The 26,271-nt window shown below is 53.7% G+C and overlaps 1 protein-coding gene across 3 annotated transcripts in view; it reads left to right on the forward strand.

Moving 5' to 3' along the window:
- The window catches only part of PSTPIP1 (proline-serine-threonine phosphatase interacting protein 1), a 46,975-nt gene that overhangs the window by 7,117 nt on the left and 13,587 nt on the right, over positions 1 to 26,271 (forward strand). Inside the window, exons 2-7 of one of the 3 annotated variants that reach the window (XM_007084623.3) lie at positions 13,208 to 13,308; positions 13,657 to 13,731; positions 22,476 to 22,510; positions 22,744 to 22,850; positions 25,044 to 25,106; positions 25,739 to 25,837. In XM_007084623.3, the coding sequence (XP_007084685.1) occupies positions 13,208 to 13,308; positions 13,657 to 13,731; positions 22,476 to 22,510; positions 22,744 to 22,850; positions 25,044 to 25,106; positions 25,739 to 25,837 (480 nt within the window). Of the gene's footprint in view, positions 1 to 13,207; positions 13,309 to 13,656; positions 13,732 to 22,475; positions 22,511 to 22,743; positions 22,851 to 25,043; positions 25,107 to 25,738; positions 25,838 to 26,271 lie in introns of those variants that run through there. The other 2 variants (XM_015538682.2, XM_042988329.1) reach the window with 2 other exon arrangements.

Consider the following 26,271-nt stretch of genomic DNA (forward strand, 5'->3'; position numbering starts at 1 on the left):
CAATTTTATTCTTGGTGGAAAACAAGGTCTGCTTCTCAATGACCCCCTGCACTCCAGTTCCTGGGACTTGTGTACTACACACCACGGGGGTAGCCCCCCGGAATGGAGCGGGAGGGCCTTGCTTGGGCTATGGAGGGCAGGCAAGGATTTGGGAGAAGGCAGGCTGGCAGATGGCAGCCCAGGGGAAGGAATGGCATGGACGAAGGTGTGGAAGTGGGGAGTGGGCACAATGGGTTTGGAAGGCAGTTTTCTGGCCCACAGGCTCATGCAGGGCGACTGGTAGGAAAGTGACTGGAGATTGTGAAAGGTCCTGACCGGCCTTAAGGGGTGACAGAGACACTTTCTTCTGCCTCCCTGCACCCTCTCCAGCAGCGGATGTTTCCTATCATGAAAAGGAGCTGCAGGCTGTGGGCGGGATGCCCTCCCTCCTCACCCAGAGTCTAGCTGATGCCGCAAACCACACAATGAAGGGAACTTGGTGTGGAAACTGAAACTGCCTGGACTTCCAGCAAGAGAGAGTAGCACCCTGTGCCCTGGGGGCTTGCCCGTGCTGGGGCTCTTCCCTGGACTCACTCCAACAGCTCTTCCCTCCAGGCCTTCTTTAATGCCTCTCCTAGCCTCCACCTTCACTTGCTGGGCCGGGGAGAATCATTTCCCTTCTCTGAACTTCAGATTCCTCATGTGGGATGTCAGAGTGATGCTCATCTAAGACAGAGGCCTTAAAGATGAGGAGGCTAAGGGCAGCACTAAGGGGACCACCTTCTGCTGCTCACTATGGGGAGTTAGCAGACCAGGAACAGGTTCTAAGGGACCCAGACTTAGGATTGCATGTACACTACAGGGTGAGCCACGTATGTGCATCCTCCTACTCCCAGAATGCCTCCCCAACTCTGTTCACCATTACACATTAAATTCTGCCATCAGAGAGTCATTCCCATGGCTTTAAATGACAAGATGCATTTCCTTCCAACAATAGCTCTGTGAACTTGGTATTCTTATGCCTGTTTTGCAGGCAGAAATCTCAGAGGGGATGTGGGACTGGGGATACCACCGAGGTGGACTTTGGGGTTGCTGGTCTAGACCTGGCTGCTACCTTCTCAGGCTTAGGTCAGAGAGCCCTTGGGGGTTACTGGGAGGTGCGGTGGTTCGCTAAGACCTGGCACTCTGAGCAGTGGGTGAGGAGAACGTGGGGGAATGACAGCCCCTTCCGCTGGTGTTGACAGCACCCACTATTGGGCAACAGGAAGTGCCTGCTGGAGCTCCAGAGACCACAGCCAAGGCAGGGATGGGGTGGCCAGATGGGACTCAGGGTTTCCCAGCAGTGGACATGGGAAAACAGAAGCTGAGCCATACTGGGAAGGAAAGAGGGGATGACGGGCTGAGGCAGGACAGTGCTTGACATATTCAAGGGACAAGGAGACCTGTGTGACTGAGGCCAAGTGACCGAGGTGGGTAGTACTTGGAGATAATATCGAAAATGTGACAGGGAGCCAAACCTTGTAGGACTGTCGTTCTCAAACATCCCAATGCCCAGGCCACACCCAAGGTCAATTACATAAGAATTTCAGGGTGGGAGGCTGGGCATCAGTATTTTCCTAAGTTCTTGAGTGTTTCCAAAGTGCAGCCAGGGTTGAGAACCGTTGGCGTGGATAATTGTGATGCTGGATGCATTGCCATTGCTGATAACCAGCATACAGCTGGCTTTTACCACTTAGGTGACCTCATTTGACTCACTTGTGAATGAATAGAGGGTAGAGGTTTGTTTCGTTTTGCTTTTTTTTTTTTTTAAATTTTTTTTTTTTCAACGTTTTTTATTTATTTTTGGGACAGAGAGAGACAGAGCATGAACGGGGGAGGGGCAGAGAGAGAGGGAGACACAGAATCGGAAACAGGCTCCAGGCTCCGAGCCATCAGCCCAGAGCCTGACGCGGGGCTCGAACTCACAGACCGCGAGATCGTGACCTGGCTGAAGTCGGACGCTTAACCGACTGCGCCACCCAGGCGCCCCTCGTTTTGCTTTTTAACCTTATAATCTACGATTATGTTTTTTTATTGTGGTAAATATACATAACATAAAACTTAACACTTTAACCATTTAAAAATTTTTTTAATGTTTATTTATTTTTGAGAGAGAGAGAGAGAGAGAGAGAGACAGAGCATGAGTGGGGGAGGGACAGAGAGAGAGGGAGACACAGAATCGGAAGCAGGCTCCAGGCTCCGAGCTGTCAGCACAGAGCCCCACATGGGGCTCGAACTCACAGACCGTGAGATCATGACCTGAGCTGAAGTCGGATGCTTCACCAACTGAGCCACCCAGGCGCCCCAACACTTTAACCATTTTTAAACGTGCAATGCAGCAGCATTAATATATTTATAATGTTGCACGACCATTACTACTACCTATTTCCAGAACTTTTCATCATCCCAAGCAGAAACTCTGGACTCATTAAACAGTAACTCTTCATCTCCCTTCCCTCGTCTCTTACTTTCTTTCTATGAATTTGCCTACCCTAGGAACCTCATATAAGTAGAATCATACAATATTTGACCTTTTGTGTCTGGCTTATTTCACTTAGCATGTCTTTAAGGTTTATCTGTGTTTCAACAGACATTAGAATTTCATTTCTTGGGGTGCCTGGGTGGCTCAGTCGGTGAAGCGTCCGAGTCTTGATTTTGGCTCAGGTGATCTCATGGTTCCTGCGATCAAGCCCTGTGTCCTCAGCTCTGTGTGGACAGCTCTCAACTCTCTCTCTCTGCCCCTCCCCTGCTCATACTCTCTCTCTTTTGTTAGTGTTTTCTGAGTTGTAAGAAGTCTTTATATATTCTGGATATTAATCCCTTATCATATATATAATTTGCAAATATTTTCTCTCAATCTGGGCATTATCTTTTTACTCTCTTGATGTTGTCTTTTGATGCATAAGTTTTTAATTTTCATGAAATCTAATTTATCTATTTTTTCTTTTGTTATCTGTGGTTTTGGTGTCAAATCCAAGAAATCATTGCTAAGTCCAGTGTTTTGAGGCTTTTCTCCTATGTTTTCTTTTCAGGGTTTTACAGTTTTAGCTCTTACATTTAGGCCATGGATAAATTTAGAGTTAATTTTTGTATACAGTGTAAAGACTGGGTCCAACTTCATTCTTTTGCATGTGGATATCACTTTCCCCAGCACCATTTGTTGAAAAGACTCCTTTCCGCATTGAATGACCTTGATGTCTTTGTGGAAAATCATATATGTGCTTATTTCTGGGCTTTCTATTCTATTCCATTGGTCTATATGCCTATCCTTATGACAGTACCATACGATTTAAATTACTGTAGAAGGTGCCATCTTTGTCTCTTACACTGCCTTTAGAAGCTAATGCCCTGCTTTGATTCTACTACATTTACAGGGTGGCCCTGGTGAGTCCCTCCACTCTCTGAGCCTGACTCTTTGTCTGTATTAAATTGATTTTTGTGGCAACATGCTTGTTAATGGCCTTGCAAAGGCAAGGAGCTTCACGTGCAGACCCCCTGCAGGTGCAGGAGCCCAGCTAGCACCCAGAACCCAGGGTCAGCTCTGAGATCCAGAACCTGACAAGGCTGGCAGAGGAGGCCACAGGGCCTTCTTCAGAGGCTGCAGCGGTCTGTCCCTGCCTTCAGGAAAAGGCGTAGGGATGGGAACGGGGCTCCTCTGCAGCTCCAGGGCTTCATCTCTGTATCTTGAGCAAGTCTCAAGCCCAAAGGAGGAGCAATTCACGGCCACAAAGAAAGACACCCTGCATCAGCCCTGTGAGGGCACAAAGTGCAAGTGTTCATCCCACTTTACAAATAAAAACAATTGAGTCTGAGAGATTAGAGGCAACCAGTCCAAATAAGTATCACAGCTAAGATTCACACCTAGCTTGCCTTTTTTATTTCCTTTCTTTGACTTCATACGTACTCATGACCATGGCCACCATTTTCCAGGAGCTCATTAAGTGTCAGGGTGCCCATTGCTGGGCTCCTCCATGTATTATTTCATTTAGTCCTAGAGCCCAGAGGTGGGCAATATGTTCACATTCATTTTACACAGGAGGGGCTCTGTGCTCAGGATGTTAAGTGACTTGCCCAAGGTTGCACTGCCTGTTTCATGGAACTGGCCAGGACGAGAACCCAATGCCTGAGCTCTGCCCACATCCCACTGCCTGGGCTTCCTCCTGGGGTGGTGTTCTGTAGGGTATCCCCTGGCAGGTGTAGGTGTGTAGGAGGGGTGAAACTAGGGGAACGGGACGTGCAGGGTAAGTAGGTGGACCATCAGTGCTGGCCTCTAGTCTCTGGCTGGTCACCCACAAACTATGTGGCGAGAGGCCCTGTGTGGCTGGCTATGGACAGGGAATGGACGGTGCCTCTCCTTGCTGAAGGGGTCAGTCTCCTCCAGGGCTCAATGTCTGGGGTGGCTCAGTTCTCTCCTCTTCTCCATTAACTATCCTCTGCATCCCACTGCTTCCCTCACCCTCGGCCACTGGCATCTGCTTTCTACTCCACCCAGTGCTAGATCTAGGGAGTCCCCACTGCCCCACCAGCTTGGTGGGGCCAGTGCAGAGGGACTGTGTGACCTGAGCAATCATCCACTTGCTGAGCCTCAGGTGCTCATCTGTAACAGGGGGCAATAAGAATAGCACAGGCCTGACATTCCAGGGGGTGCTGAGGATTAGAGGTGATAATGGATTTAGAGCACTGACCTCTACCTGTCTGCATCCCACCCAGCTCCCATCCCCTGAACTCAGAACCTGGCGAAGCTTCCCTTTACCTCCTGGGAAGGTCCCACACCTGCTCATGAGTCTCTCCTCCAGCTGGCCTTAGGCTACCTCTTCAGACACCTGCTCCAGCCTCACTCAGATCTCACCGTGACCACTTAGAGCTCTGTGCGTTAGACTTCCAGTCTTCTAAACCTCAGGGGCCCATTCCCACCCGCAGGCTTCTGCCTGGACTTGTGTTCACTCCCTGTCCCTTCCCTTTTCTGATCTTTCTACACGTTTTGGTTTCACAAAGCAGTAGGAAGAAGTGGGGGTCGAGCTACTCCTTTAAGACTTGAGAATGCATAAGGGAAGTGGGCAGGACTTCACAGACTTGGGGAGGGGAGTGTGGTAGCCAAGACCTTTCCTTCCTGATAATCTGAGGAGGCTTATTTAAAAGAACAAAGCTTTCAAACCAGACAGACTTTGGTTGAAAGCCAGGCCCGCCCACACAATTGCTGATTGGGCCTGGACAAGTTACATAACCTCTCTCATTCTTGCTTTCCTCAAACAACAGCACCCTGTGGTCAGTATTACTAAGATAAGTGTTTCCCTATGCCCCCCCCCACCCCCCACCGTCTCCCCACCCGCATACATGGTAGTCCTCTTCTGGTGCTAGTGTTGCCCCCCATACCTGGTTATGTGGGATCCCTGAGAAGCTCTGAAAGTTCGCAGGGCTCTGACAGGGCCCCTGGAAGGCTCAGGGTGACTGCTGGCCATAGGCTGAGGGGCCCAGACATCTCAGGGCCCCTGCCAACCAGGCAGCTCTACTGCTTGGCTGCTTGGGTGAAGGCCCCTGAAGGCCCCGGGGAGGCGGTCAGACTGGGCTCAGTGGAGAAGTGGAGTCCTCTGGAAACTCATTTCTTTTTTTTAAATTTATTTATTTAAGTTTATTTATTTTGAAAGGGAGAGAGAGAATCCCAAGCAGGCTCTTCACTGTTAACACAGAGCCCGATGCGGGGCTTGAACCCATAAACCGTAAGATCGTGATCTAAACCAAGGTCTAGAGATGCTTAATCAGCTGATCCACCCATATGCCTCTGGAAACTCATGTCTAATCTCAAGCTCCTGTCAGCCTAGCTGATCTCAGTGTAGCTCATCTAACCACATTCAACGTGCTTTTGTTCTTTTAAAAATAAAAGTCCACCTTTACCTTCTTGAATCTCTCCCTCTGACACCTACCCTGGGCCATCTTAGAAAAACTATAAATCACCCCACATTTATCTGCTTATGCATGGACCCCCCAATCCTTGGGCCAGGGACACTTAGACCCAGCTGAGACCTCTCTGCAGAATCCCTAACCTGCTTACAGACCCCTGTGACAGGGTGCTCTCCACCTGGTGAAGCAGCTCACCCTGTGTAGCCATATTTGGGATCACTTCGGCTTTTGGGAAGCCCTTGTGCTGATCTGGAGTCGGCCTCCCTCTCTCTATCTCCATGAGTCCTGGCTTGGGCCTCTGGGGACATCAGCCACAGACACTCCTTCTATTCCTGATAGCCCCACAAAGGTCTGCAGGTGACAGTGTTCCTCACCAATTCCCCAAGGGCCTTGGCTTGGGACCCTGTCTTTACCCACCTGCCACCTGCTTTACAACAGGTACGCAACTAGCTTGCTTACTGAAGTCTCTGGTCATCCATCCAACCATCCATCCATCCATCCAAGCCATACCTGAGCTTTTGGCCCTTTGCCTTCCTCAATTTGCTAACTAAGAATGGTGGAGATTAGCCCCACTGTGAGGAAGTAGCTGTGGGGCAGTGGAAAGACCCTGGCTACTATTCATTGACTGATCCTCCCTGAGTCTCAGTTTCCTTATCTGTACAATGGGGATGATAATACTGCTTTAAGAAGTAGAGGGGATGGGTCTGTCTGGTTTATATAAAGGTGCTGGGTAATGAATCATTGAAATGCAAGCCAGTGATCTGGTCCCCTCCATGGGGAACCTCAGGAGCCAGCAGTCTTAAAGCCACAGCCTCTCGAGGGCCTCCCTAAGACATTTATTTAGCCCTTGTCCAATGTATTTGCTGTGCAGATTCTGGGCTCTGGGACCCAGCAAGAGAACAGACCCACTTTCTGCCTTCATGGAGCTGCCTTCTGGAGAGTTCAGTGCTCACGTCAGGTTTCCTGTCTTTAGGCTTTGGTTTCTCAGTCCACAGAAGACTGGCAACAGTAAACTGTGGCCGGTAAACTGGCCATAGGAGGCACACTGGCTGCAGAGGTCCCTTCAGTGAGAGTAGTGTGCGAGAGGATAGGACAGTGCGGCTGGCACCGTGCCGCCCCTGATGCCTGCTCAGGCCACTGTCTGGGGCTTCTGGGGTGAGAAGAGTGAGTCTAGTCTCCTGTTCCGTCTCCTCTCCCGCTGATAAAAGGTGGTTTTCCACAAAAGTCAGTGGCAGGGGTGTCTGAGTGGTTCAGTCGGTTAAGCCTCTTTGGCTCAGGTCATGATCATATTGTTCGGGGGTTTGAGCCCTGTGTGGTGCTCTGTGACGACAGCTTAGAGCCTGCAGCCTGTTTTGGATTCTGTGTCTCCCTCTGTCTCTGCCCCTCCCCAGCTTACGCTCTGTCTCTCTCTGTCTCTCAAAAATAAGTAAACATTCAAAAAAAAACATTTTTTTTTAATGGTTGGAGCACCTGGGTGGCTCAGTTGATAGAGCATATGTCTTTGGCTCAGGTCATGATATCGTGGTTCCTGAATCTGAGCCCTGCATTGGGCTCTCTGCTGTCAGCCTATCAGGGCAGAACCCCCTTCAGATCTTCTGTACCCCTCTCTCTGCCCCTCCCCCACTCGCGCTCTTCCAAAAATAAATATTTCTTTTTATTTAAAAAAAATTTTTTTTAATGTTTATTTATTATTGAGAGACAGAGCACAAGCAGAGGAGGAGCAGAGAGAGAGGGAGACATAGAACCTGAAGCAGGCTCCAGGCTCCGAGCTGTCAGCAAAGAGCCTGACGTGGGGCTTGAACTCACGAATTGTGAGATCATGACCTGAGCTGAAGTCGGTCGCTTAACCGACTGAGCCACCCAGGTGCCCCAAATATTTCTTTTTTAAAAAAGGATAAAAATAAAGAATGAAGAGCCCATCAACCCAAGAGCATGACAGACATTAGAAACATTTTCAACAAGAATGGTTAACATTTTGCAAAATGTTTTTTGAGCCCAGTAAGGTGCAAGCTGGCAACTTAACTTTTCTTTCTTCCACCTTCTAAAGCCACTGTTAGCTTTCCCTTCCCCATGCCTGGGCATGTGTTAGAGCTTTTCTAGTCCTTTTCTAGTCTCAGTATAACTCACTCCAGCTCTATCTCATGTCACAAGTTCACTGTCTTGCTCAGTTGAACACTCCACATTGGGAGCCTACGATGGGGAAGAACGGGGTTCGTTTCTTCATTTGCTGTGTTCTACCCATACCCACTGCTGGCTACTTCTGGTGTCTCCGCAGCTGTGGTGAGGTGTGGGCTCAGTGACTCTAAAGGGGTGAAAGGTGGTAGCTGGCAATGGCCCAGCAGGTGGCAGATTCCCGCAGGCCAGCTCTTGGTCTCCTGGGTACTTCGGCTGGTTCCTCGGTGTCCCCATTCCCCCACCGAGTCTCCCCCTGTTCTGCTGCCTGCACCTGTCCACTTCTGACTCCTCTTAGTTGCACCCAGCAGTCCCCTCCACACAGCCCTTTGCGGTGGCTCCTTCCTCCCTGTCAGCAAGGTCTCATGGGCAGAAAGTCACAAGATGGCTCTTCCCAGCTACCTTCCACACCCTCCACTTGGTCCCCAGAAAAATATCAGTGCTAATTCCTGGACAGGCCAACCCTCTCACCCTGCTGTCTGTTGGGGGTGGCACCAGGCTGGCAGGCAGGGACAGGGCAGGGCCTGGGGAGCTACAACTTGCGGAGCAGCTGCTGAGCTTGGGGAACTGCAGAGAGGCAAGAGATTGAGAGGGTAAGAGCCAAGATCTTGCCCTGGGAGAGCTGGTTTCAAATCCGGGCTGTGTCCTGCAGGCTCTGGGCAAGTTAGGTGAACTCCCTGGGTTCCATTTTCCTCACCTGTAAAATGTGGGTAATAATCCTTAGCCTCATACCCTACTTAGGGCATGCTCTGATCTCTGTTCACCATTCTCACCTTTGCATATTATTTCATTGGCTTCTCAGATCAACCATAAGTGGTGGGATCTGTTGGGCCCATTTTACTGGACCAGAGGTGTGAACTGACAGCTAGTCTGCTGATGTCTGTACAGTCTCTCAGACCAGGCCCGGGCACCTTCCCTGACTGTGTAGGTCTGCCTGATGGGGCTGTGCCCTAGAGGGGAGAGGTTGGTCTCTTCCCACTTCCTTCATGAGGAAACCAAGTCCCACAAAGGGGAAATGGCATGCTCAGGCCCTGGTCTCTGTGGCCTAGCCCCTGCAACCACCAAGAGTGCTATGGGTAGGGGCACCTGGGTGGCTTAATCGGTTAAGCGTCTGACTTAGGCTCATGTCATGATCTCACGGTTCGTGAGTTCGAGCCCCGCATTGGGCTCTCTGCTGACAGTAGAGCCAGCTTCAGATCCTTTGCCCCACCTCTCTCTGCCCCTCACCCACTCTCTTTCTCTCTCTCTCAAAAATAAATAAAACATTCAAAAAAGAAAAAGGCGATGTGGGTAGGAAAAGGGTGAAGTCATGGTGGGTACAAAGGCTGTTTTTCTATCCACCCAAGTGGGAGCATGGCAGAGCTCAGGCCTGGACAATGGCTGTCACCTAGACCCACCTAGAGAAGGAAGCAGATGGGCTGTCCCCAGGTAGAACAGAGCACCCAGGCCTTCCCCACACTGCCTTGAGGCTGAGGCACAGATATGATTCCACTTGCTCAGAGCTTTCCTGAGCATTCCTTTTAGAGCCTTGGGAGACATCTTTCAGCCCTGATCTGGCTCCTCTGTGGGGAAAGGGAGGCCCAGAGTAGCCACACAAGTGTGATGGCAAGTCCCTACATCTGGCTTGTGCAGGCCTCCCAAAGGAGGGGACCTTTCTCACCACCTGGCGTCATACCCCAGAGTGGCTTGCTGTAGGTGCCACTTGGTGGGGATGGGGCATGGCTTCTGGCCGCTTGCTGGTTCTTAGTGTGCACATCTGCAGAGCCCGCGTGGCCCTTCTCCAGGGAAGAGTTTCTCTGACCTAGCCTGGGCACAGACCTGGTCTCTGTGAATCCATGGTAACTGAATGATAGCCCAAAATACAGCTTTGATTTAAGCTGGAAAGAATTTCAGTAATCATTTTCCAAAGTTATTTTTTAAAACTAGTTTTTGATGTTTCAACATGAAAAACAGTGCTGGACTATCTATTGAATGACTGGTGTAGGTATGTGGGCTTGGGGACAGGCCGACCTAGATTCATATTCCAGATTCTGACCTTTACCATTTGGGTGATCTTGGGTAGTCACCTCCCCCCTTGAGGCATCTTCCTTACCCTCCTAACCACCCTGGGTGTGTGGCGTTTTCAATGAGAAAACCCCTGTGATGTTCACAGTGCACTGTGTGGCCGGTAGACTTCACCACGATCAAGGCCATGGGTGGGTTTCAGGCAACAGAGGCTGTGAGTAGATGGAAGGAGGTGAATGGCCCTGCCTGGTGGCTTCTGCATTGTGGAAATGTCAGCCGGCACAGGAGGGGGGCTGACATGGAGCCCTTGGTACTCACAGGGTGGAACTGGGTGGGTGCTGGGAAGGAAGGCCAGGGTGGGCCCTGGCAGGGGTGACTGTGTGGCTGGGCCCGGGCCTGTGAACTTGCAGAACTGATTGATTATCTAACTGAATGATTGGTTCATTCGTTTCCTCAACAGCAGCCTGAGCAGGACTCTGCCCAGCTCTGAATAATGAGTCAGAACCCACTCCCCGGAGGAGGTGGTGGAGTAGGGGCTAAGGAGGAGGATGCAGGCTGGGGGAAGGGGAGCGGTGCTGAGAAGGAGCAGCCCTGGGGGAACCAAGCACTTCCTCGGAACAATCTAGTCACTTGCGACAGTGGCTCACTTGGCCACAGCCACTGCTAGCACCACTGTGGCTCTGAGCAAAGGCTAGACAAGATTCTTGAGCCTACAGCGCTCTGGGGACTTGAGCTCCTGGGGACCCAGCCTGAAGGGCCTTGCTACCTTCTGCATCCTACAGAATGGCCAGTGTAGGTTTGGTTTTGCTTCTTTCCACTCTGGGAGTCTCAGTAAGGACGGAGGGGCTTCCCTGGAGAGTTGGGGTCGGGCGGGGGCCTAGGAGGGAAGAACAGAGCAACCTGCTGTGGTGGGGTGTGGGGCAGGGTACAGAGTCTGCCAGCTCTGCCCTCTCTCCCAGAGGCTTCATGGAGAGTGACAGGGCCCCTGCAAGTCCACGTTCTTGTCCTGCCTCTGCCTGTGTTTCCTGAGGTAGGTCCTTCCCTTCTCTGGCCCTCAGTTTCCCTGGGACTGGGGGGCACTGGACAAGATGCTTCCCAGTTTGGTGGTCTGTGGAATTCAGTCCTGAATGGTGGTGTCCAGCTCAGAGTGCCTCCCTCGTGGGGAGAAGGAAGGAGGCTGAGGCTCCAGATTCCTTTTCCTCCCCAGCTGTCATAGCCTTCTGCCAGGGGCGTTTGGAGGGAGAGCAGAGGCTGAGAGGTGGGAAACCAGGGTCTGCTGACCAGTTAGTGGGCAAGTGGCCACTCACAAAAACCACAGAAATGAAAGCCTGGCTCAACCACACCGGCCTGGGGGCTGATGCCTGATCCAGGACAGGCTGGCAGGGGTTAGTTAGGGGGACAACTTCCTTCCCCTGGGGCCCCAAATAGCCAGCCAGAGCCCAGGCACACTGCTTGAGATCCAGTCAGCAGCTGAGTCTTGGCCTCAGGGATTTCTAGGGATGCTTATGGAGGAGGGAATAAGTTTGGGGTCGTAGGTGAGCTATATGCCTGGAGATTCCACGATTCTGAGTTTGCTGAGGGTGGCTGGGCCTGGCACAGGGCCTGTTGGGACAATTTGTGGAATTTCTGCCCTTTCTACCATGTCTATTCTACTTAGACCTGGAAGAACAGCACCTTCTCTCCCAGAACCTGGCTCAAATGCCTCTTCCTGGGGGAAGCTCTCCTTGATTTAGACTCCTCTCCTGACTTTCTCTACATGCCCATACACAGCATTTGAGGAAAGACATGGGGCAGGGAAAGGTGCACCATCAGCTCTTGACTCTAAGATGGGCTAGACTTACCTCCCCCAAGGTGTGGCCTTGGGAAAGCCCCACTGATTTGCTGAGGTCTGACATGGGGCTATGATGTGTGCACTCAGGAGAGCAGGGACCCTTTCTCCAGTCTCTGAGGCTTTTGGGGGTCCATGGGGATGGAAAAGAAGACAGACTAGGTGCTGAATCTCAGGGATTGCCTCAATTTACAGTTGCCTGGCCAAGCATCCTGGGGGGTGGTCCTTCCCCAAGACTGGATGTGGGGGCCAGGCTCAGGTAAGAAACACACACAGAAGCCCCTGCTCTCAGCGTAATGTTTCACTACTTTCTCTTAGGATCAATCTCCCTCCTCTGCCAATCAGCCACGTGTGCAGCCTGGCCCCAAGACCCACTCCCTAGACCGACTCTTATAGTTCTTGACTATGAGGACTAAGTCCAGCACCATCAGCTCAGAATGCATTCCAGGGGTGAGAAAGGAGAATCAGATTGGTCAGGAGCCCTGGGACAGGCTGAGAAAGTGCCAGGCAGCAGAGGGGCAGTCGTATCCAGGAGAACTCTCCCAAATGCCCCTCTCCCCACTGTCCTGTTTCAGGGCTGGCCCTAAGGTGTTAAGCATGTGTCAGGTGTCCTGGGTGTGTTAGGATGTGCCTGCATCCTGATGCAAGTCACTCTCGATGCCCACCTTGCCAGGTGGGTACAAGACGGTTACGGGAGCCCACACAGAGCCTGGCATGGCATCTGGCACACAGTTGTTGATGGAGACATGATTGGTGCAGTTTTTCGCAGAGGCTGTGCGGTGCAGAGGTGGTGAGCATGGACTCCAGCCTGACAGCCTGGGTCCAACGCCAGGCCTACCACTGCCAAGCTGTGTCACTATGGGCACCGTACCCATCCGCGCCTCAGTGTTCTCACTTGGACAACCAAGATAATAGGGTTATTGGGAATGTGACGGAAACGAGCCCTGCTGGGCACCCTACGGGGCTGTCATTACCAGGCCTTGGAGCCGGCCCTCCCCGCGGCCATCTTGTGTGAAGCTGATGTGTCCCAGACTGTGAGCGCCATGGTGCGTAGGGCTCACACACCTGGCACCCCCACAGACAGGGGCCCCGTGGTGCGAAACCACATCCTGAAGCCCAAGAGCTCGTCTTTGAATGGGAGAATGGAGGCAGACAGGCAGGGCAGGCCCCAGACGCTGGACACAGACTTTTCCTGGATGTCAGCGGAGTCCTTGCCAGGACCTCGAGCTCAGTGCCCCTCCCAACCCACACAGCGGCACTCACGCGTCCCTCTGTCTCGTGTTCCAGTGCAGGGACTTCACGGCCCACACAGGCTATGAGGTGCTGCTGCAGCGGCTGCTCGACGGCAGGAAGATGTGCAAGGACGTGGAGGAGCTGCTGAGGCAGAGGTGAGCCAGCCACTGGGCGAGGGCCGGCAGGGCGTGGGCTGTCCTCCTGGCTCTGTGGGAACAGACAGCCCGGCCACCCTGCTGTTGGAAGTGTGACTCTCCTGGTTTTCCCAGCCAGGGCCTCCCCTCACGAGCAAATGATCTGGTGTCCCCTCAGATGTGCGGGTATTTGGCCCAACATGTATTTGGAAGGAGGGCTGGGAGCCAAACTTTGTCAAGGAGGGGCCTGCAGGCTCAGCCTGCCCCAAGAGGCTGAGTGAGTGGACCCTCAGCTTCCACCACTTAGATATCTAAGGGAGCCGCAGCCAGCAGAAGTAAAGGGACAGTGACCACCCTTTGTTCTTGCAGGGCCCAAGCAGAGGAGAGGTATGGGAAGGAGCTGGTGCAGATCGCCCGGAAGGCAGGCGGCCAGACAGAGATCAAGTAAGAGGCCCCGTGCCCTGGGCTCTCTGCTCCTTGTCCAGGCACTTCTGGGCCCTTGGATGGGGTTTAGGACTTCCTGGCTTGGGGTGGACCTGGGAGGACCTGGAAGGGTCTGGATGGCTCCAAGTCGGAGATGCCTGGAGGACAAGTCTCTTGGCTTACAGGGCATTCTGGGTGAGGTCAGGTTCTGTGTAGGGGAGAACACCCTGCTGTCTCAGTGCCGAGAAGACTCTGGGCAGGGGGCAGAGACTGTCCTCAGGGGTTTGTAGCACAGCCAGCGGCACCTGGACAGCCTCCACCCAAGTCCTGAGAGCCCTGAGGGCCAGGTGATGGGCCCTCCACTGGTTGCTCAAGCCCCACCGTGGCCTTGGCTTAGCCTGGGCTTCAAGGGGACAGGTGTGGCCAGAGACAGTGGCGGGAGGGGATACATCTGGGTTCCAGAGGCATCTCATCATCCAACAGCTGTGGGATCTCAGGCTGGCCACTGACACTCTCTGTGCCTCCATTTCCTCAACAGTGAGCAGAATAACAATACAGCCTTCATCAAAGGATTAATAGAGTCCAGGGGCTTGGCTCAGGCCCGGCCCAAAGGGGAGACAATAGGAGTAGTTCTGCTGTGAAGCAGGGGTCTTCTCCAGCCCCGAGGCCTGGGTCCCAGTGTGCAGACTGGGGGATAGGGAGGCAGTAGAGAGAGCAGGATGATTGGAGAGCCCCTGAAGGACTTTCTAACAGTAAGTCTTGTGACTGCTTCTAACAGTAAGTCTTGTGGCTGCCTTGTGAAGGTGTGGAGCCTCCCCCTGGGTAGGAGCACCTCCTACCCAGGAGCCCCACCTATGGGGTCTGCAGCTGCCATAGCAACCCCTTGGAGGTCAAGCCTATGAGTATCTGGCTCTGCACAAGGGGAGTGACCCGAAAGGCTGTCAGCTCCAAAACTTGGAACGAACCCAGGTTCCCTCATTTTGAGCCTTGAACATACAACACTTTCTGGGTCTTCTAAAGATATGTGGGACCATGGCTGGTTTCTGCTTCCAAACTGGAGCCAGAGAAAACACAGGAAGAGCTGGAGGAAGGTTTAAAAGTGGCGTGAGCCAGGGGAGATTAATCCTCAATGCCCAAAGGTTTGTGCATTGGACCAGAAAGCACGAACACAGCCCTAGAAGTAAGAATGCATGAGGTCTAGTCCCCACCTGGCCTTTGTGAGCTATGTGACGGTGGGCAAGTTGAGTTTGGTTCTCATTTGCCCACTCCAGTGGGCTGTTTACCGATAAACAGGGCAGGGCTGGGGTTAGATGCAGGCTGGGTGCAGAGGAGGGCTCAGGGCATGGTAAGGAATGAATGAAAGTCTGATGTAACCCTTCTTTGTCTTCCCTGGGGAAGGGGAGCTGAGGGAGTACGACCCAGGAGGCATCCCTTTCTGCTTCCTGGCCACCCAAGCCAGATGGGAAAGGTCACCTCTTCTGGGGGTTGGATAGAGAGGGTGTTCTGGGCAGGGCCGTGACAGGAGACCAGGCTGTAGGGCACACTCATACTCAGAAGCCTGTGAGTCACTGGGGACTTAAACAGAGAAGGAGAAGCCACTGAAAAAGAGAACACAATGGAAGGGGAGCCAGGTGGACTGCGGGAAGTGCAGGAGGTACACAGTATCCTGCTCCATTGTAGGATTAAGAAGTGGCCAGGGTAATGCTCTAGGTGGTCCTGATCCCTTGCATGGCTGTAAGAGGCCAAGTGGGGCTAGGTCTGCCCTGCTCCATATACTGTGTGGCAGTGGGGTGGTCACTACACCTCGCTGACTCCTGGGCTGGGCTGTGAAAGGGGAGTCGCCCCCAGGAGCTACTCTGGAGTCACGATGTCAAGCAGAAAGTACCAGGTCATGGCAATGCTCAATAAACAGTGGGGTTCTTTATGGTCTTACCGGCCCCTGTGTAGGTCAGATAAGTTGGGCTCACCCTATTTAGTTTAGGGCTTCTAGACTTGGTGGTCTAGACCATTTCCTTTGAGGCCCAGCCCCTCCCTGGCCCAGAAAGCTAGAAGTCAGTATCACTGGAGGGTCAGCCTTCATCTAAGGTGGGAGCATCAGTGGTAGAGCCCCAGCCCAGAGCAAGGGGTAGAGTCAAGTCTGCCTTGCTGCCCACCAAGGAGGAGCTGGAGCCTAGGCCAGAAACACCAGGCTCCATGGGTCAGTCTGCCCAGCAGCAGGAAAGGCAGAAATAAAACCCACATCCCTGTGCACATGCTCCCAGAGCAGGCGGGGGTGGCGGGGGAGAGCCAGCAGGGCCCCAAGCTCACCATTAGGCTCGGATGGTCAGAACAGGGTGGACTGGGGAGGGCACCTCCTGGGAGAGACGGAGACAGAGGGGAGATGTCAGAGAACTTGCTAAAGGTGGACAAGGTCAGGACACATTCAGAGCCAGTGAGTGACAGGGCAGGAGCTGAACCCATCTCAGTTCACCTGCTGCCTCCCTCAGAGTCATGCCCTATGCAGCTCCCAGCTCAGCTGACTGCACATACTAGGTGCTCAATAAGTGTTGCTATTGAGCCATGTGGCATGTACTAGGATTAGTGAGACTCTTCAGTCATTCCTTTCTTTAACTGGGGGCCAAGCATCCATCATCCATCCATTTATTCAGCAAGCATTTATGGAGCACCTACTATGTGTCATGCCCTATGCTGAGTTAGGAGGATTCAAGAATTTAAAAATAATGTAAAATAAATGGTCCTACCACCCTGAAGCCAGACTCGAACACACTGAGTGAAACCTTCCCAATCCTTTGCATTAGGGCCTCCTTTTAGGGCCTTCTCATGCCCTACCTCCTCTAGGAGGTCCTCCCAGACACTCAGCTTTGTGTGACTGTTAGAGTCTTGGATTAGACCAGGTCATCCTGTCCCCTACCAACCTGGAGGGCTCTTTGTGGGGAGAGTGAAGGGTGGCCATGACAACATGGGTCACCTCCTTGTTTTCCTGGAGACTTGTGGGGGCTGTGTTTGAGGTTTGCACCTGGGAATGGCCGGCTATTCAGCATGGGGCTGGCGGCTCATCCTCTAGGGCCCATCCCCTGGTAGGGTGGAGCTCCCAGCCTCCCCACAGCCAACCCCCCTGGGTCCCCTGAGATGCTCATTCTTAGCTCTATGGAGGGCAAGTAGAGGGCTGGGGGGTGCACAGACTGGGCAGGAGCAAGTGGGGAGAACAAAAGCTGGGGGGTTAAGTGACCCCAGAGGAAGCCCAGTGAGAGCAAAGACAGTAGAGTGGGCCAGCCTCCCTGACCTCTGCTGCCAGAAGATGCAGCATTTCTGCATTATCCTCTGACCTCAGCCTGGCCAGAAACCTCTCTCAGGCCTGGAGGCTCAGCCATATACATTAAAGGGAGGTTCCCCCCATCGTTAAATAATTTCTAACATTCACCTCCTTCACACACGGACTCAGCAAACACCTCCTGGGCAGGGGCAATGGAGAACACACATATGAGACCCAGTCCCCAAACTAAGGGATCCCCACAAGCCCTCTCAATGCATTTTAAAGACCTCGTTCAATGAGTGAAGGGCTTATCCATTGATATCCATTATCCAAGCTTATCCAAGCTTAAACTCCATGTCCTTCTCTGCATAAAGTTCGCTTGGACTCTCCCTTCCAGCCTCCAGGCCTTTGCTCTGCTGGTTGCTCTCATTTCTCCCCTGTCCAGTCCTCATCTTGCCTCGGGTGGGGTGCTGGGGTGCCACGTGCTCCCAGCAGCTGCAGAGGGCAGGCATTCTGGAAATGGAAGGAAATCAAGGCTGAAAGGGCTGCGGCCAACTTCCTGTGAGCCCCTAGGCAGCTACCGCAGGCCAGGATAGCTCCTCAAAGGCCGTGAATTTGAGTCCCCGCCTCACTGTTTGGCCACTGCCTAAAATGCTGTGCTTTTCCTGTCAGAAGCGGTTTTGTTTTTTGGTTTTTTTTCATGATCTCTTTTCTGAGCTCAGAAAATGAAGACATGCTGTTGGTGTTAGAGGGAGAGAGGCAGGCCCTGTTCCCATCAGGGGTCCTCTGACACCAGCTCAGTGAGGCCCAGCCTCCAGCACAGAGGTGAGAAGAGTCTGCTCCTGTAAGCTGGGAGGCAGGAGCCTCCTGGCCAGTAGGTGGGCAGGGGTAGACATGTCTAGGCAGGGGCATGAGGTGGTGGGGAGGATATGGAAGGACATGTTTACACTGGCAATTTAGACCGTGTTTGAGCATGGCATTTCAGGCTCTGTGTCCTGACAGCCAAGTCAAAAAAGGACAACGGGATGAGTCACACATGAGGACATTGGTGGCAGATAACACAGGATAGAGGCCTGCATGGGGCCCCGCCCTTACCGTGCGAGAGAGACACAATAGAAGAGAAACTCTAGGCGGTCCTAGTGGCAAGAGGGAGGCAAGCTACAAGACGCCATCTTTTCTGGGTCTCATGGAGCAGAGGAAAACTTCAAATGCTCCCCAAGTCCTTCACAAGATCAGAGATGAAGGCTGTTCTCCAAGGGAGAATTGTGGCTAACCCACAGTGGGCTGCCTCTGGTCCCAAGAACAGTGAAGTATCCCCTCCCCCATAGAACAGAGGCTACCTTCTTGAAAGTCTGGGGCCAAGAAAGAGAGGTGGTGTCCTGGGCCCTGTGTGAGTGGAGCTGTAGTGGCCAGAAAATCCCCAGCACCAGGAATCCGTGGGGCTGGGCGGGAAGGACCACAGCCCAGAGGTGAGCAGGTAGGGAACATGGAGGGCTCATGGCCTGCAACCCTACCCCACTGTCCCAGGTAGAATGAGGGTGGCCTCATCCGTGCAGCCCCAAGGGGCAGCAAGCTGGCAGACAAACAGGAGCCCAAGACGAGAATGGACTCTGTCACCATCAGGACTGTGCTGGGTGGGAACGGAGAATGTCCACGTGGCAGTGCTATGGACTCAGGGGCTCCCAGAATCCATTCTGGGGGGCAGGGAGGGGTGTAGGGAGAAGGACCAGCTGTCCCAGGAGGTTGTGACTCCTTACCGTCACCCCAGGGCCATGGGCCAAGGAGGGTGGGTCAGGGTAGGTTTGGGATTGAGAAAGGACTTGGTATTTATCAAATATTGAATTTGTTGCCCTGGACTACAAGCCTGGGGACAAGGTGGGGAGGAGAACCAGCCCTTGCCCCTGTTTAGTGGGCTCACAGGTCAGTGCAGGGACAGATACTCAATGCATCACCCCAAGGTGACAACAGGGACAAATGCCCAGAAGAGACAGAAGAAGAAGACCTGTAAAGATGTTGCACATAAGGAATCAGCACGTGCAAATGCCCTGAGGCAAGAATGAACATGGCGAATAGAAGGAACTGGTGGGTGGCCAGGTGACCAGGTAGCCCAGAAAACAGGTCTAATAGGTGAAACTGGAGGCATGGAGCTGATGAGGCAGGGGCCAGCGTGGTGGCAGTGAGGTGGATGGATAAGAGATTTAGGAGGTGAGAAGGAAGATAGTGCAGGGGGAGGGAGAAGGTAGAGACAAGGATGACTCCTGGTCTCTGGTGTGTACAGCCAGGTAGAGGGCGATGCCTTTGCTGAGAGGGGAACCTTGCTGAGAACAGAGTTTTGTGGGGAGCTGAGTCCAGTTTTGGACACTGCACTTGAGGTGTCTGTGAGCTGTGAGATCTAAAAAGAGGTGAAGACCAGGCTGTGGGTGTTCAGGCCCTGAGTTCTGGCAGGAGATGTGGTCGTGAAGTAGTTGGGGCCTGAAGGTGGTGTGGGTGAGGGCTGGTGGTGGGGGAGGGGCCCCACTGAGTCTGGAGAGGCTCTCACCGTGAATAGAGAGACTGAGGCAGGACATGAGTGTGTGGGTAAGCAGAGGGGTTGGAGGTGTAGCCGCCGGCAAGGCATCAATTCAGTCAGAGAAGAGTCCTGACCCTTCATCCCCAGGGCAGGTGGGGTCACCCTGGCAGTCACCCCTCCTTCCTCTGGTGAGAAGCAGAGGGCTGGCCTTGCCATCTTACCTGTTGTGTGGCCGTGGATCACTTTCTTCACCTCGCTGATGCTTGTTTTTCTCACCTGTAAAATGCGGATAAGGATGAGACCCTCCCTGGCAGAGCTGTGAGGATTAAATAATTTAGGCCAGCCATTCTCACATTTGAATGTATATCATCAGCACCCGGAGGCTTGTGAAAACAGGGTGCTGGGCTCCACCCCGGAGTTTCTGCTTCACGAGGACTAAGGTGGAGCCCAAGAATCCGTATTTCCAACCTGCTTCCAGCTGATGGTCATGTGGCTGGTCTTCAGACCACCCTTTGAGACCCACTTAGTTTAGGGCAAGGGGCCTGGCATTGACCAGACAGACCCCACACAGTTCTCTTGTAGGCCTGGATCCCCGTGACTTCTACCAGGTTGCTGATCCTCATTGGCCTCAGTTTCCCTAACTGTCCAATGAGAGGAAGGAGCCCCCTGGAAAGCCTGCCTTGCAAAGACTGCGGGACCCTGGCAGTAGGGCCAGAGTCCAGGGCTGTCGCGGGCGGGCATCATGAGGCCATATGGCCACCAGGGGGCGTGCGTGCCACTTGGCAGAGAGGCAGGGAGGGGAGCACAGGGCTGGCTGGGTAGAGAGCGGCAGAGGATGTGGCCAGAGCCTGGGTGACTCGCTGCTGCCTCTGTGTGACCACAGCAAGCCTGGCCACACTCTGGCCCCAGTTTCTCGTTCTGCCTCGACTGACCGAGCCTCCAGGTGCAGAAGGAGCTACAGCTTACTTTGCATCCTTGGTTAAGGGACAGAGTTAACTCAGGCCGAGATATTTACCCCTGAGAGAGCAGACAAGTACCGCTTTAGGTCCAGTCTGCAATGCCTGCATACCGTCTCTCTGCGCACTTGGAGACTTGGCACCCATGGGCCCATGCCCACACACCTGCTGGTGAACACAGGCTGCCCCTCCTGCCTTGGGGTTTGGGGAGATGAGAAGGGAGCCCAGCCTATGGTGCTACCTCAAGAGAACCCCTACCTGAAAGCAAAACTGGGGAGGTTCCTGATAAGTGGGGAAACTGGTAAGCTCTTATGTGGGGTAGTTTAGAGGCCAGCTCGGGTCAAGTTCAGGACAGGGGTGTGCAAATGTGGGCTCAGGGGAGGGTTGCACAACAGCAACTGGGTCCCAACAAGGTACTTTATACATATTAATTCATTTATTCCTCACAAACATCATGTTTGTGCTATTATCCTCATTTTACAAAAGGGGAAACTGAGACACAGAGAGAGTAAGTAACTCGCCCGAGGTCCCACAGAGTGAGTAGCCTGGACTGAACCGAGGCTGTCTGGCTCCAGGGTCTGCTTCTAATGCATGTGGGAGCACAGAGCAGGGAGCCCCTGCCGAGGCCCTGCTGCTTTCTGAGGCTGGGATTTCGAGTCTCCTTCTTTCTCTACCAGGATGGGGAACTCACCCCACTGAGAGGCCCTTATCCCTGAGATCCAATGACCTGCAGAGAGGCATTCTCCCCTGCCAGTCCTGTTTCTGACCCAAGGAAAGGTTTGCCTCATGGTGCCCCATTACCTACCAGCAGACGGGACTGTGTCCTGGGTGGGCTCCGACACCTTTGCTCAGGCACCAGCTCCATTTGTGGCCCTGGCAGGGCTGCTGGATAAAATACAGGACGCCCAGTTAAATTCAAATTTCAGATAAACAATAAATACTTTTTAAATGTAAGTATCCTCCAAGTATTACATGGGGATACTTCTACTCAAGAAGTGTTTGCTGTTTATCTGAAATTCAAATTTAACTGGACATCCTGTATTTTCATTTGGTTTTCTTAACATTTATTTATTTTTGATAGAGACAGAGCATAAGTGGGGAAGGGGCAGAGAGAGAAGGAGACACAGAATCCCAAGCAGGCTCCAGGCTCCAGGCTCCAAGCTGTCAGCACAGAGCCCGACACAGGCTCAAACTCACAAACCACGAGATCATGACCTGAGCCGAAGTCGGACGTTTAACCGACTGAGATACCCAGGCACCCCTATTTTCATTTGTTCTGTCTGGCAGCCCTACCCTTGGATGTTCCCCACCGCCCCCCATGCCCGGGCTAGCCTCTCCCCTTCCTGCCCTCCCTGGCATGCCCCCTGCAGTGGACAATGCCATGTCTCTACTCTAGAACGGCCACCTTGCTGCCTCCTGACTCCTCCTGAGAGGTTCTCTCAGGAGCTCCAAGCTTAATGCACCCTATTGTACACTGCTCGTGGGTCATGTACTCGCTCCTGGGTCCCCTCTCAGAAATGTCACCACTGTCTGCTCAGCCACCCCAGCCAGGGACAGGGACAGCCTCTCTCTGTCCTCACCTGTATGTTCTGCTCATACTGCCCTAAGACCCCACATTTCTCTCCTCTGGTATCCCTGTCCTGCTTGCCTTCCCCATCCAGCTTCTTCCAAAACATCCCTCAGGCCACTTGCCTAAAGCCAGGTCTGAATGCTGCTCTTTCCTACTTCAGCTCATCCTGAAGGCAGGTGAGGACCTCGTGGGGGAGGGGCCCCACTGAAGGAGGGAGGGCCTTGAAAACATGCAGAAGCCAGGAACATTCTGGCACAGTGGAAAGGTTTGAAGGCTTTATCATTTCCAAAGAGAAGCTCCATCTTCCAGAAGGGGCTGAGTGGATGGTCACTGGGTCTGACCAGAGGGTCCCTTGCGCCTAGGTCAGTGTGTGTGAGCAATCTAGGGCCATCCTACCAAACATAACGTCCCTGGGGCCAGTGGGGGCTTTAGGATCTGTTGTGCCCTCCTTCTGATCCTGGCCTTTCTGTCTTACAGCTCCCTGAGGGCCTCCTTTGACTCCCTAAAGCAGCGTAAGTCCCGACTGTCCTCAACCCCAGGCTGCAGGGTGACAGGACCTTCTGGGAACACCCCTGTCCCCATAGAGGGAGGTAGTTAGATCCTGGCGGGGGTGGGGTGCTCAGGCTGCACACAGCACTCTGAGGCTGGCAGAGGATTTGGGGGTATGGGGCTGAGGCTGGGCTAGTCCAGGCAGGAGTGAGTATGTGGGAGGCCGGGGCTCCACGCCTCCGTGCTCTGCCCCCAGAAATGGAGAATGTGGGCAGCTCCCACATCCAGCTGGCCCTGGCCCTGCGTGAGGAGCTGAGAAGCCTCGAGGAGTTCCGTGAGAGGCAGAAGGAGCAGAGGAAGAAGGTGAGGCGGGTGTTGGGGGTGGGCCCCGAGTGGGAGGTGGTCATCATCTCTGTGAAGTTGGGTGATGGACCTTGGAGATGAAGCCAATGAACAGTGGAGGACAGCACTCCAGGCTTGGGGATGAGGGTGACTTGAAGGCAGAGGGGATGCATGTGGGCAGAGATGGGCCACTGGAATGAGGGCCCAGCATGCAGGCCTGAGAGCCCCACTGGAGGTCTTCTCCTGAGCTTCTCATGCCAGGAAGAGGGAAAGGCATTGGTCTTTTTGATTAGCTCCGTGAGAGTTTGGGGGTATCTAAAGGAGGCAGCCTGAGTCACCAGAAACTGGTCCTGAGCTGAAGGGTCAAGGCTGTTTGTCTAGGACAAAGGCAGACTTGGTGGTTAGTCACTGTAGCCACTCTGTAGGGCTGCCCGGCTGAGAGGGGCCACAGATCCTGCATGGAGATGGGGGGTGGGGGGTGTCACGCTGACCTCGGCATCCAAAGGTACTTCTCCTCCATGGGTAGCGCATAGCTGCTCCCAGATGGAGGGACTACATGGAAAGGAATTAAGGTCCCCATCAAGGGAGATATGTAAGCAGAGTCTGGAGGCTATTTGTCAGGGAAGCTGCAGAGGTGGGGTGGAGAGTAGGCTCGGTGACCTCTCTGTCCCAGGGTCTCCTCCCAGGCTGGAGACTCTCTGACTGGCTGAGCCCATGGCTGCTGGGAAGTCAGCTGGGGACACGTGCTCAGCCTCACAAGGCCTTAGTGATGAGGGTGGCACCTGGACAGGATGGGACAGGCCAGCAGCACACAGAAACACTTCTTGCTTGGAGATGAAGGATCTTTGCAAACTCTCCAAAGAATTGAAAAATGGAAAGGCCCACAAAATGGAGCTGTGAGGGGGAGGGCTTGCCAGCTCGTAGCTAAGGCCAGGCTAGGCCTGGGAGTCCTAGGCAAGCTCTTCTCCTCATTGTGCCTCAGTTTCCCTCTCACAGGTTGGGACACTTATGTGCATCTCCCAAGTTTTGGGGACCCAGCCCACAAGCAGGGCTCCTTCAGTCTTCTTTGACAGGCTCTGAGAAGTGGCTCTGGCCACAGAAATAGAGCATGACTGTACTCTCTGCCCAGCCAGCCACCCAGGGTCTCAGGCTTTTAGGATTCTAAACTTGGGACCCTGAGTGGACAGTTGGTCTCCCAAGCCAGCCCCAAAAGCTAGCTCTGCATCAGGGGCTGAAGCAGGTGAACACTCTGAGCTGGGACTTGCCTCATGTGTGCAGGGCACCTGCTGAGACTGGCCCCAGGCTGGCTATTTTTAGTTTTTCTGTGGCCAGAGGGGCTGTAATGTCTGCAAAAGCTGTTCCAGACAGAGAGACACCTTCCCCAGGGTGGCCAGAGCCCCCACAAGTGGAGAACTGGGATGTAGTATGTAGGGGAGATAGCCTGGACTTGTGTGCATATGTACATGCGTGTGTGAGAGGGAGCAGGGGGGAGCCTGCATGCGTGTGTCCTCACTTGTGAGCATGTACACGTGTGTCAGTGTCTATGTGTGCCCACACCTTGGTGACTGGACAGCAAGCCTGAGGCTCCCTGCTGAGGCTGCCCATGCTGAGTTCTATTCTCTCTACCATAACGAGGAACCTGGGAGGTGAGGTAGGGGTGCAGTGGCCCTGTGTGCCCACAAGTGGCAAAAGTTTGGCATGTGTATGTTCACCTGTGTGAACAGGCCTATGGCTGTGCACAGGGACATGGAGAGTGGCTTGTGTGTGCTTTTGGATGGTGTCTGTGGGTGCTCTGTGAGTGTGCACATGAAGGCCTGTGTGTGCGAGCGTGAGCGGTGGGAGCAATGGGAGCCTGTGAGTGTGTACTTCTGTGTGTCATGTGGAACTTTGTGTGCCTATGTGTGCTGGTGTGTACACAGTGTATGACCAGCATGAAGAGGTACAGAGACTGTGAGTGAAGGACTGTGTGTGTGTGTGTGTGCGCGCAGGGCGAGTATTCCTGGGACAGAGACCAAGTCCTGGTTGGAGTCTGCAGCAAAGAGACACAATGGGCACAACCTGCCCCGGGCTCTAGTTTTCTGTGGCATCTTGTCACTGCTCCCTTCAGAGCCAGGAGGGGATGCTGTGTCTCATCCCAGGGACACCCCGTCCTCTTGGCCTAGGGGAGCATCCTGAGGCCGCAGCCCCCTGCTCAGAGCCTTGTGTCCCCTGCAGTATGAGGCCGTCATGGACCGTGTCCAGAAGAGCAAGCTGTCTCTCTACAAGAAGGCTATGGATGTGAGTGTGAGGGTCTTTGGCCTGGAGGGGTGGAGGACTCACAATGTGGACCTCAGGAGCTCTGGGCTGGGCCCCTGGGACAGGGCTTGCCTCAACCCCTGCCCAACAACACACACCATTGCCTGTTGGGTGTTTGGGGCTGAGCTGGGAGCCAAGGACTCATGTGGATGGACCCAGGCCCTGCCCTTGGGGGGCTCCTGACTGATGGGCTGGTGGTCAGTCCCAGAAGTGGCCCACGGGATGACCCATACTGTTAGCTAGGGACTTTGGGGGTGGAGGGAGAAAGGACCTCTGAGCTGTGTCCCCTAGGACACTGAGTGAAAAGGAGAAAAAAGGTTCAGCAAGAGGAGACAGCATATGCAGAGGCCAGCATCATGCAGATGCATGGTATTTTCAGGGACCTGCTAGTGGTTTGATGTGACCATGTCTCTAAAGAGACTGGACAGAGCCTGGAAATAAAACTCCTTTCTCCATCTCTATTCTGGCCCCCCAGATCCCTGTCCCTGGTTAGGAGGCCCCCACTCCACCCACAGTCCCCGACAGGGAGAAGGGAGGCTGGGTTCAGGGAGCCTCACTCTGGGTGCCCCCCGCACCCCCCCCCCCCACCCAGTCATGCTTCTCCACACCCGCAGTCCAAGAAGACATATGAGCAGAAGTGCCGGGACGCCGATGACGCCGAGCAGGCCTTTGAGCGCATTAGCACCAATGGCCACCAGAAGCAAGTGGAGAAGGTGCGTGGGGCCACTGAGGCCATGTGGTGTCACCCAGGGCTGGAGCAGGGCAGGGAGGGAAAGAGGGCATGCCACAGACACCCCAAGAAAGGTCCACATCTGGAACATCTGTTTACTCCTCTCTGAACTACCATCTTCCCATCTGTGGAATGGGTTTCCTGGAATCTCAGGACATAGACAGGGCCAGCTAACTCTCACATAACCCTTGGAGACAGGCTCAGGAGACCCATGCCACAGAGAGGAAACCGAGGCCCAGAGACAGTGGGTGGCTTGTCCAAGGTCTCAGATCCAAGAAGGAATAAAGAAAGGATACACACCCAGGTCATCCAGAGCCCAAGATCTTGACTTTTTTGGCCCCTGGGCCAGGGTGAGGCATCAGAGGCACCAGGGCCCAAGAACATATTTCGCCCATTGCACAGACAGGAAAGCTGAGG

The sequence above is a fragment of the Panthera tigris genome, chromosome B3 (genome assembly GCF_018350195.1).
Source record: "Panthera tigris isolate Pti1 chromosome B3, P.tigris_Pti1_mat1.1, whole genome shotgun sequence".
Lineage (NCBI taxonomy): Eukaryota > Metazoa > Chordata > Mammalia > Carnivora > Felidae > Panthera > Panthera tigris.